Source organism: Helianthus annuus, chromosome 17 (assembly GCF_002127325.2).
Source record: "Helianthus annuus cultivar XRQ/B chromosome 17, HanXRQr2.0-SUNRISE, whole genome shotgun sequence".
NCBI classification, from domain to species: Eukaryota; Viridiplantae; Streptophyta; class Magnoliopsida; order Asterales; family Asteraceae; genus Helianthus; species Helianthus annuus.
The window spans coordinates 12,280,794-12,292,458 of NC_035449.2; the positions used below are offsets into that span (position 1 = coordinate 12,280,794).

The following is an 11,665-nucleotide window of genomic DNA, read 5'->3' on the forward strand; positions in this document are numbered from 1 at the left end:
ACCAATATTTGTAAAAAAAAATATTAAAAAATTCAAAAAAAAAATAATAATGAGCCGGCTCGAAGTTTTTACGAGCCGAGCTACAACTCAACTTTTTGGCCCAAAAAATAATCGAGCCAAGTCGACCTGGCTCGTTTAAATTCAAGCTCGAGCCCAGCCTAGCTCTGCTTGATTACAACCCTAAACTTGGTATTACAACCCTTTTTATTCAACCATTCACTAGTATGTTATTACAACTAAACTTGGTTACTTGATGTTATATATATAAACAGTTTCAAAAAGCATACATCTCCAACCGTCATTACAACCCAAGTCACTTGATCATCTTAATTCTACATGATAGAAACAAAAAAGCCAATCCTTGATAGTTGAGTTCACAAGTGCTAGAAGTTATAACATTTTACCACTACGTACAAGTTGCGCAAGGTGGGATATAGGCTACTACATTCGGCAATTAGTCACTGATAACAAAAAACTTAGAACCTGAAAGTAAAACAAGAAAGAACAATTTGGCACCAACAGTTGGCATTTTTATTGTAATTATAATTTGCGTGTATAAGAGGTATCAAGAACTTACAACTTTTGCTAAGAAGACGGCTCCAATATTGTAGCAAGTTCATGAAAGCAAACATTCGAACGGCTTTGATTTTCATCACACTGGATCTTCATACAATCTGTAATATTACTAATGACAAAGTTAGCCTCTGCACATAGTCTAGAAAAACGTGGTTGGATATTGGCCCTCTTTGATGCAGGCAGCACTGTCACTAATTCCTCAATGCGCTGTAAGTTTGAAATTATGAGACAAGCCGTTTTTTTCATTCGCTCAATCTGAACTGGAAGATTTTCCCAATAGCCCTTGATCTGCGCCATGTCCCCCCTAATTTCCGGTTTCTCTTTAGTCTTTGGTTCATGGCTTTCCGCTGGTGCTTCCGCTTGAGCACCGCTGGTCTTGATATTATCCTTCTCTTTCTCTAAATACACCTCAAATTCAGCCATAAGCTCATGTGCTATAATCTCCTGCATGAGATCATATAATTTATATACGAAACATGAAAACAGTGCATTTATCATCATAAATGTTATCAAACGTGGCCTTACAATTAAATCATTAAAAAATAAATGTCATAAGATTCACAAATCATAGAAAGTTATTAAAAAATTCACACAACCAATCACAGGTTGTTGAATAAATACCTCACGTAAGACCATTGAGAAGGTGGCCCCCGGAGAGCTATCTAGCAAATAGTTTTCGAGTTCAGTAGACATAGCTACTTTCCTTGGAGCTTGCCCCCACAGGTGAACTCTTTCCGGGTAAATCTTTAAGCTCTTTAGGTTCACAAACGGAGAAGGTTGACGTAAGAGAAGTTCCACAGATGAAGAAAGAAGCTTCGGACAATTTTATAAGCAAAATTTACACATACAAAACAAGAACAAATAATGTAGTCTGTGTACAGATATAAAAGAAGGCAACAAATCATTGTAAAGTGTAATTTCATCTTCAATATTGTGTTTGGTTGACTATTGCATCAAGAGAGATAATGACATGTAGAGTTCTTGTGCCAATATAAGTATCAGAGCATGTTTCTATGTCGAGTTTTAGTATCGCATTATTATGAAAAAAGAATTCCCGAGTTACAATGTAACTTAAAGAGATTGTGACGGGATACTCAGAAGCCTAGTTTCGAGATACACCATAACAAGGGAAATTCACATAGATGGCCAATTTGACCGATCCAAAACCATAAATTAGCCTTTTGATAAATTACCCCACATCCTTTGACTCCTCAAACATCCAAACATCTTAATGTGAATGCATGTACCTATCATGGTTTCAAAAAAATTACCATGCAAGCACACTCTATGTGCTTCTTTTCTTAAATGTTTTGTTTCAACCTTTTTGTAGTTTTCAAAATTATGAAAGTGCTTATTTAGATAGTAAGAAAATACCTCAACAATTTCCAAGTTAAGAGTAAGGAACTTAACATTGTGAAGATGTTGAAGCAAACAAACGATTTGATGAGCATCTGCTTCAGGTGGATAAGAAACACAAATATCCGCCTTCTCCAAAGAATGGAAACCGTTGGTAGATAGACGCAAAGAATGATAACCTTTATAGAGGAAGGAGACAAGGTGAGGTGCAGAAATCACATGCTCTACTTCACAGGATCTAATAGTGAGATTCTCAAGTTGAGGTGCAACCACTTTGATCACCTTCACATTATAGAAGGCACTTACAAGTGTGAGATTCGACAATTGAGGATGACAGATACTGAAAGTATCCGATCCCATCATACTGAACTGCGTTAATGTGAGATTTTTCAAGTTTGCACATTTTGAGAAAATACCGGTGCATTTCTCAACTATGTCATCACAAAAAGTGACAGAATGAAGATTCAGTGTTGTTAATGCTTCCCAAGTTGATGTTAGAGTAATGAAACAACCATTAGCTTTTCTCCTGTGATATTTGTATTCGACAGCCTCCAAACTGAGATGTTTGAGTGACTTGGAACTAAAGAGAGAAATAGGAAACTCAATATCATTTTCAAGCAAGCATACCACATTTAGTTGTTGGACATTGTGAGAAAATGCATAATTAAGAATTCTTTTGACAAACAACTGGCTCGCCTTTCCACGAAACTCAAGCTTCACCGAATACACTTCTGTTAAATTGTTACGGCGAGACAAAACATGGGTAACAAATTTGGAGAACTCTGGCAATGTAAAGAAATCCTCACTTGAGAAATTGAGATAGGGCATTGAAGTCCAAATAAACCTCCATCTAGATGACAAAACACTGGTACCAATAGCATCTCTAATGGGGCGAAAAGAGAGAATTTTATGGATAAGCTCATCTGGCAAGCTGCTTAGTCTATCTATTTCTACATTCATTCTGTTGGAATTTTTCGTGTAACTTTTAGAAAATAATTTTTACTCAATTTGTCAAACAAGCTGAGCGCAGCGGAAAACATGTACACGAGGTTCGGTTCTAAACCGATTCCACCAGTGATCTCATTACAATCAAAATAGGTTAAAATAAAATAAAGAATCGTGACATCCAAAAAGACACCTTGGTTCAACGAACGATCTCGCTAGATGATCGTTGACCACGAAATCATATTTGTTCGTTTGAAACAATTTCAAACGAAACCTTTAAACTAAGAAAAATAAAGTTCAAAAACTTTACTTACCTTTTTGCGTAATCGAAGAAACAAAAACTTTGGTTGCACTTCACGGTTGAGAAAGAAATTAACAAAAGATTTTTACCACTCCTTTTGTCGTCAATTGAGAACAAGCATGCCTTCTCAATTCCTTTTGCTTTTGTTTCCTTTTACACACCATTGAAGGAAACGTCCAGAAGCATGAACTTTTAAATTGAGACTCCAAAAAAATAGAGATCAATTATTCAATCTCAATATATAAATTTTCGTATATATATTTTATTTTGAGAGTTTAATTTGAAAATGACTAGTAAATCCTTTTTCTTTTCAAATTAAAGATATACAAGGATTAGGAACTGTAATCTAATCACAACTCCTCCATAATTATCTCATAATTAAATAATATCTCTCATTATTATTAATTATCTAATAACTAACAATATGGATATACATATTTATTTATCTAGTATTAATTATAATTAACAAATTAATTATAATATTAATCCGTCTCTCCGTAATTATTCTTAATAATTACCCGTTTCTTTTATTACGCTTTTATTTCGTGATCCGGTGATTAACAATTAAAACACCGTTACATGTTCGTTGCCCAAAGTGTTACTCTTTGGGTCGTACCTTGACGGCAACATTGAATTATAATCGACAATTGAACATTATATCCAACAATCTCCCACTTGGTCGATTGACCGATTAAGTTTCAATGTAGACAATAGTGGATGCCTAGGTGCATCATATTGCCCCCGGCATGGTATGACATATTTATGTCAACTAATTCTTTGCACTAATCAGTCCTTTGGTTATGCAAATACTATAGCCTTGGTTATCGACTCATTTGTCCCTCTGTATTGAACACTTGTTGAAAATGAGACATGGATCGAATTCATTCTCATATATTATTCAACCATTTCTAATTTCGTTCCTGATTTGTAAGTGGTTTATCAAACTATTACTAGTTCGAGCGTGGCCACGCGTTTAACACCAGTTCAAACCAACGAAAGGCGCCAGAGTGTTCCTCTCCTAAGTATAGAAGCACAGATCCCTTTGGCTACAAACAACTCCCACTAAACTTCAGATCATTCCCAAAACTATCCTTATTACTGTCAGTTACGTACAGCGTTAGATAGAATCAAAGAGCAACCATTCATTTAAGTTAGTTCTAGTATGTACCGCAGGTCTAAGGATACAATGATCATACCTATTCAAAATGTCTTATGACTAAGATCCATGAAGATCATTTTGAAACGAGTTACGCCCAATATGATTCAACTAATCATATCAATGAATATGGTTCTCAACACTTTGAGTATCCATTATATGGATCAACCATCTAATTCACAATAGTCTTTTACCAGATTGGTTCTCACGAATCTGATAGACTACGGACATTTTAGAATACAATATTCAAAGATACTTAACGTACTAATATTTGAACACAGATATAATAGTTTAAAAGACATTCAACCATTAAATTCAAATAAACATAAAATATTGTTTACAGTTCAAAATGCACCAAATTACTAAATTACAAAATCAGACCCACTGTCTAGCATATCTAAGACCTATACTATCTGCATGCTTCTCGTGTTTCACTTGAGGTATAGGCTTAGTAAACGGGTCCGCTAGATTCTGATCAGTATCAATTTTCTCTACTACGATGTCTCCTCTTTCCAAAACTTCCCGTATGTAGTGGAATTTTCTGAGAATATGCTTCGTGCTGTGATGCGACCTTGGTTCCTTTGCCTGAGCAATTGCACCTGTATTGTCGCAAAATATCTCGATAGGCTTCTGTATGCTTGGTATAACTTCGAGATCAGCAATGAACTTTTTCATCCAAACAGCCTCCTTAGCAGCTTCTGAAGCCGCTATATATTCTGATTCAGTGGTCGACTGGGCCACCACGCTTTGCTTAGAACTCTTCCAAGTTATAGCACCACCATTTAAAGTAAAAACATAGCCTGTCTGAGATCGTGAATCGTCACGATCCGTTTGGAAGCTTGCGTCAGTGTAACATTTTACTTTCAGCTCTTCTTCCAAACCGCCAAATATCAGAAACATATCCTTAGTTCTTTTTAAGTACTTTAGGATATTTTTCACAGCAATCCAGTGACTTTTACCAGGATTCTGTTGATATCTGCTAGTCAAACTCAGAGCAAACGATACGTCCGGTCTAGTACATAACATGGCATACATGATGGAACCGATAGCAGAGGCATATGGAACCTTTTTCATATCCTCTTTATCTTTGTCCAATTTGGGACACTGATGACTATTCAGTACGGTTCCACTTTCCATTGGCAAGAGACCCTTCTTGGAATCTTGCATCGAAAAGCGCCGAATAACCTTATCGATATACGTACTTTGACTAAGTCCAAGTAGCCGCTTAGATCTATCTCTATAAATCTTTATTCCTAGAATATAAGCAGCTTCTCCAAGATCCTTCATTGAGAAACATTTACCAAGCCAGGATTTAACATCCTGCAGCATTGGGATATCGTTTCCAATGAGAAGTATGTCATCTACATACAGGATCAGAAAAGTAATAGAACTCCCACTTGCCTTCTTGTAAACACATGGCTCATCTTCGTTTTTGATAAAACCAAATTGTTTGATTTTCTGATCAAAACGAAGATTCCAGCTTCGAGATGCTTGTTTCAATCCATAAATGGATTTATTCAACTTGCAAACTTTCTTTGGATTCTTAGGATCTACAAAACCTTCAGGCTGCTCCATATAGACATCTTCTGTAAGGTGTCCATTTAGGAACGCGGTTTTGACATCCATTTGCCATATCTCATAGTCATAATACGCGGCTATGGCAAGTAGAATCCTAATAGACTTAAGCATGGCTACTGGCGAGAAGGTTTCCTCATAATCAACTCCTTGAGTCTGAGTAAATCCTTTAGCAACCAACCGAGCCTTATAGGTTTGCACATTTCCATCCATGTCTGTTTTCAACTTGAAAACCCATTTACTTCCTACAGTCCGACATTCGGGAGGAAGTTCAACCAAATCCCAGACTTGGTTGTCATACATGGATTGCATCTCGACGCCCATGGCTTCGAGCCATTTTTCAGATTCGTTACCTGAAATCGCAGCTTTGTAGGTTGAGGGCTCTTCTTGATCTATTATCAAGACGTACCTATCAGGTGAATACCGATTAGGTTCATGACGATCCCTCGTACTTCTGCGGACGCCTAGTGTTACATCAGATTCCTGAATCCTCTCAGGTTCAGGTTCAACAATATTTTGTTGAGAGGCAGATTCGACTATTGGTTGATTAATTTGTGGTTCTCGAATTTCCTCAAGATCCACAAGATTATCTCCAATTCCTCGCGCCATAAGCTCATCCTCTAGGAATGTTCCTCGACGCTTAGTGAAAACTCTATTTTCAGCAGGATTATAGAAATAATAACCAACCGGATATGCATATCCAATGAAAACAACCTTTTCACCGCGAGGATCAAGTTTGTCCGAAGACTCACTGGTAACATAAGCGTTACATCCCCATATGCGAAGGTAAGAGACTTTAGGTGGTTTACCATGCCACATCTCATATGGTGTCTTTTCTACCTTTTTAGTAGGAGCAATATTCACAAGACGTGTAGTAGTTTCAAGAGCATAACTCCAAAAGGAGTGTGGTAAGTTTGTACGACACATCATTGATCGAACCATATCTAATAAGGTTCGATTTCTCCTCTCAGACACACCATTAAGTTGTGGTGTTCCGGGTGGAGTTAGTTGGGATATAATCCCACACTTCTTGAGATGTTCATCAAACTCTTGATTAATGTATTCACCACCTCGATCGGATCGAAGTGCCTTAATCGTTTTCCCTAGTTGATTCTGTACTTCATTTTGGAATTCTTTGAACTTTTCAAAGGTTTCATGTTTAAACTTCATAAGATAAACATATCCATATCTACTATAATCATCAGTAAATGTAACGAAGTATCTTTCCCCGTTCCTTGACATAGTCTTGAATGGACCACATACATCAGTATGTATGAGTCCTAACAGGTCTTTGGCCCTTTCACTAGTTCCGGTAAAAGGGGCCTTAGTCATCTTGCCACTTAGACAACATTCGCATAAATCATAAGTCTCCTGACCCGTGGATTCTAGAATCCCTGCGGTCTGGAGCTTCCTCATGCGATTGATGTTAATATGGCCAAGACGACAATGCCAACGATATGTTTGATTAAAGCTAGTTTTAACACGTTTAGAGGAAAGAGAGCATACTATATTATTTGATCTATTGTTAGAAGTATATATTTCATAGACACCATTGTGAGGCTTAGCCTCAAAATAGAACACACCATTTAAAAATGCAGAAATGCTACCATTAACAATATCAAAAGCATAATTAAAACCTTGTTCTCTTAAAGCAGAAACAGAAATAATATTCTTAGTCAAACTAGGAACATAAAAAACATTGTCTAAAGAAATAAACAATCCAGAAGGTAATTCAAGAATAAATTCTCCAACTGCCTTCACAACAACATTCTGCCCGTTCCCAACGTGCAGCTCTAAGTCACCCTGCTTCAGCTTTCTAATCCTTTTTAGTCCCTGCAAATCATTACAAATGTGAAAACCACATCCAGTGTCAAACACCCAAGATTTGCTTGAAAAGGAAAATAGATCAATAACATGTATACCTGAGGATTCTCCTATCTGCAGCTTCTTAAGCTTCAGCTCAGCCAGGTACTTGGGACAATTCCTCTTCCAATGCCCGATCTCATCACAGTGAAAACACTTGGCATCTTTATGAGGCTTTGCCTTCAGAGTGGCAACCTTTTTGCCTTTGCCCTTGTCTTGCTTACTCGCCTTGCCTTTTCCCTTGGATTGCTTCTTCTTGGTAATTCTTCCTTCCCTGATCGCCAGCACTGGATTGCCCTTAGTTGGGATGTTTGTCTCAGCAGTTTTAAGCATCTGATGCAACTCTGGGATCGTTCTTTCCCACCCATTCATGTTATAGTTCATTACGAACTGATGATATGAATTGGGTAGCGAGTTAAGGATCACATCCGTAGCTAACTCATTACTAAGGGGTGCGTTCAGACGCTCCAGTTGATCAACGAAAGACTTCATTTTCAGTACATGAGCACTGACCGAAGTACCTTCCTGCATGCGACATGTAATGAGAGATCTCATCACCTCAAAACGCTCATGACGAGCTTGCTGCTGAAACATGTTTTTCAGCTGCTCACTCATCTCATATACGCCCAAGTTTTCCAGATTCTTCTGAAGTTCTGGAATCATCATAGCAAGCATAAGACATGTCACATCTTGGGAATCATCAACATGTTTTTCCCATGTCCTACGGGCTGCACCCGTATTAGCAGCAGGTGTTTCGGGAATTGGTCCTTCAAGGACATAAGCCTTTTTCTCCGCCCTGAGAACAATTTTCAGGTTGCGGTACCAATCCATGAAGTTAGAATTATCAAGTTTCGCATTTTCAAGGATGGACTTAAGCGAGAATTTGGTGTTATCAGAATTGTTTGTAGACATCTGTAGAATTTAGAAGAAAATTTTATTAGTAATTTTCATGCATTAACCTAATTCAATTTTGACCCAAGATATACAAAATTTTAGGAATTAGGATGAGATCCCATCTCCCCATAACTCAGTGAATGGACTTAGCACTCTTCACTGGCATAGATTGAAGGGTAGGTGACGATCACCAATTGTGTCAACTACACAATTCTCGGTTTGGGGTCGCATGACGAGTGTTGTCAAGCATTGGTACGTTAACCCCAACTACGCCCACTTTCACAACCGTAGAAGACGAATGCAGGGTAAACACTAACATTTGCTCTCGTGTCGTAAAAGTGATATTTGTCCTCAAATCAGAACTGTAGCCCGGCCCATGTAAGCATGGAAATCGCGGAACTACCCCTAACCAAAACCGTAGGCCTGGATGCAGGGTAAACACTAGCACCAGGGGTTCGGATAGATCAGTTCGGGTGTTCTTAATTTAGGGTGGCGTAGAATATCGATTTTAATTTGGGTTATATTTTAAAATTACCAGTTCGGGTCGTTTTAAAATACTTGTACGGCCTATGGCATGAACATAGGCTATACAATTCCTTTGTAAAAATCAATTTTACATTTTAATTTGTGACAACTTGAAACACCTTTCAATCACTCGACCGATTAATTTTAAATACCCTATTTAATCTAAGTTGGTCGTGTCGCAAATTTATTTTAATTAATAACTTTTATTAATTACGGTTTTCAAATTAACTTTTAATTTTTTGAAAAACCAATTTTGATTTTAGTATTTGAAAATAAACTGTTTATTTTAATTACCTATCCAATACTTAATAAACCTTTTATTAAAATTGTCGTTTTAATGATCGTGTATTAGTTATTAATTTTATGGCGTAATAAACATCTCATGGCAAAACACAAAATAAATAAATAAATATGCAATTCCGGGTTCATAATATGTTCGGTTCGTTCGAGCCCAAGAACGTGAACCGAGCCCATTAAGTGTAGCACAAACCCTTTTGTGCTCCCACTTAATCTTGGATCCAATCCTAAAAAAAACTTCCTTTTTTTTGTTTGTTTAAATTTCCGATTGGAAAAATTTAATGAGTTCTTTTTTTTAAAAAAAAATATATCGCTTTCATATTAAAATCATTATTTCAATATTTCCAACTTTTTAATTTATTTAACCGCGTAGCTAAAAAAAACTAATTTAGTACGCGTGTCATAAAAAAAAATTCTAAACCCGGATTTGCATAGTACGATCATTAAGCTAAACGAAATAGGTTAAGGCCAAAAATTATTTTGTCAAAGTGGACTTTGACAAGTGTTCATGTTTGGCTTTAATAAAAATTTGCCTATAACTATTATACATGACAAATTCCTATGCCAAATCTACTCGATTTTAAGCATGCAATTCTATAAACTACTTTATCAAAAATAAACCTACTTTGATTTGTAAGGTGGCTCTGATACCACTGTTGGAATTTTTCGTGTAACTTTTAGAAAATAATTTTTACTCAATTTGTCAAACAAGCTGAGCGCAGCGGAAAACATGTACACGAGGTTCGGTTCTAAACCGATTCCACCAGTGATCTCATTACAATCAAAATAGGTTAAAATAAAATAAAGAATCGTGACATCCAAAAAGACACCTTGGTTCAACGAACGATCTCGCTAGATGATCGTTGACCACGAAATCATATTTGTTCGTTTGAAACAATTTCAAACGAAACCTTTAAACTAAGAAAAATAAAGTTCAAAAACTTTACTTACCTTTTTGCGTAATCGAAGAAACAAAAACTTTGGTTGCACTTCACGGTTGAGAAAGAAATTAACAAAAGATTTTTACCACTCCTTTTGTCGTCAATTGAGAACAAGTATGCCTTCTCAATTCCTTTTGCTTTTGTTTCCTTTTACACACCATTGAAGGAAACGTCCAGAAGCATGAACTTTTAAATTGAGACTCCAAAAAAATAGAGATCAATTATTCAATCTCAATATATAAATTTTCGTATATATATTTTATTTTGAGAGTTTAATTTGAGAATGAGTAGTAAATCCTTTTTCTTTTCAAATTAAAGATATACAAGGATTAGGAACTGTAATCTAATCACAACTCCTCCATAATTATCTCATAATTAAATAATATCTCTCATTATTATTAATTATCTAATAACTAACAATATGGATATACATATTTATTTATCTAGTATTAATTATAATTAACAAATTAATTATAATATTAATCCGTCTCTCCGTAATTATTCTTAATAATTACCCGTTTCTTTTATTACGCTTTTATTTCGTGATCCGGTGATTAACAATTAAAACACCGTTACATGTTCGTTGCCCAAAGTGTAAGTAACTCTTTGGGTCGTACCTTGACGGCAACATTGAATTATAATCGACAATTGAACATTATATCCAACACATTCTCCTTTTACCATACCTAGAATCCATTATTTACCTGTATTTTAAATCACAAAGAATAGAAAAAGATCATCTGCAGATGTAATCGAAAGTGATTCACCAGTAAAATTCTTATGAAATCTCTTTCTGTAATGCAGTTCGTTCTTGGAATTTAAATAGTGGAACAAATTAAAACAAGATTAACAGAATAATAAGCAATGACAGTTACAGACTGACCTCTTTAGTGAATGTTCTAGTTTCAGATTCAAATGACACAAGCAGAAGGCGAAGACGATCGGGTGTGAGATGTCGAGTTGATGATCAACGGCAGCCGGTGGAGGCGAATTAGCGGCGTGATCTCTCCCCTTCTGAAAAGTTGAAAAGGAGTTTGACTCTTAAATATTGACGCAACTTTCAAGACAATCAAGACCAAAGGTAATGGGCTCGTGGTTGGTGGCTTTATAGCCCATGGCATTTAGATGTGCGATAACGCTTTCACTAATAGGTTCTGGGTTCGATTCCCATATAAGAGGTTTTTTCCCATATTTATTGGTTTCTTCTTGAATTGTATATAGGTATTATGCCTAGTT

At 36.2% G+C, this 11,665-nt stretch overlaps 2 protein-coding genes across 2 annotated transcripts; both read right to left on the reverse strand.

Annotated features, from left to right (window-relative positions):
* Positions 1 to 227: 227 nt before the first annotated feature.
* Positions 228 to 3,481, reverse strand: LOC110921694. Its single transcript, XM_035986690.1, has 4 exons — positions 3,192 to 3,481; positions 1,198 to 1,389; positions 578 to 1,020; positions 228 to 483 (listed from the first exon to the last, which is right to left on the reverse strand). Exons 2-3 carry the CDS (start codon positions 1,267 to 1,269, stop codon positions 586 to 588), a joined length of 507 nt encoding a protein of 168 aa, XP_035842583.1. The 5' UTR covers positions 1,270 to 1,389; positions 3,192 to 3,481; the 3' UTR covers positions 228 to 483; positions 578 to 585.
* Positions 1,415 to 2,892, reverse strand: LOC118488790 (F-box/LRR-repeat protein At3g26922-like). Its single transcript, XM_035986141.1, has 2 exons — positions 1,951 to 2,892; positions 1,415 to 1,447 (listed from the first exon to the last, which is right to left on the reverse strand). Exons 1-2 carry the CDS (start codon positions 2,890 to 2,892, stop codon positions 1,415 to 1,417), a joined length of 975 nt encoding a protein of 324 aa, XP_035842034.1.
* Positions 3,482 to 11,665: the final 8,184 nt, after the last annotated feature.

What these genes read in the sequence shown, in the direction of transcription:
- LOC110921694 (XM_035986690.1), bottom strand. Translation starts at nt 1,269, where the DNA reads ATGTCTACTGAACTCGAAAACTATTTGCTAGATAGCTCTCCGGGGGCC. An exon ending in TCTCAATGGTCTTACGTGAG is followed by an intron (nt 1,021 to 1,197) that starts GTATTTATTCAA and finishes GATCTCATGCAG; the next exon opens with GAGATTATAGCACATGAGCT.
- LOC118488790 (XM_035986141.1), bottom strand. Translation starts at nt 2,892, where the DNA reads ATGAATGTAGAAATAGATAGACTAAGCAGCTTGCCAGATGAGCTTATC. An exon ending in TTAACTTGGAAATTGTTGAG is followed by an intron (nt 1,448 to 1,950) that starts GTATTTTCTTAC and finishes ATCTGTACACAG; the next exon opens with ACTACATTATTTGTTCTTGT.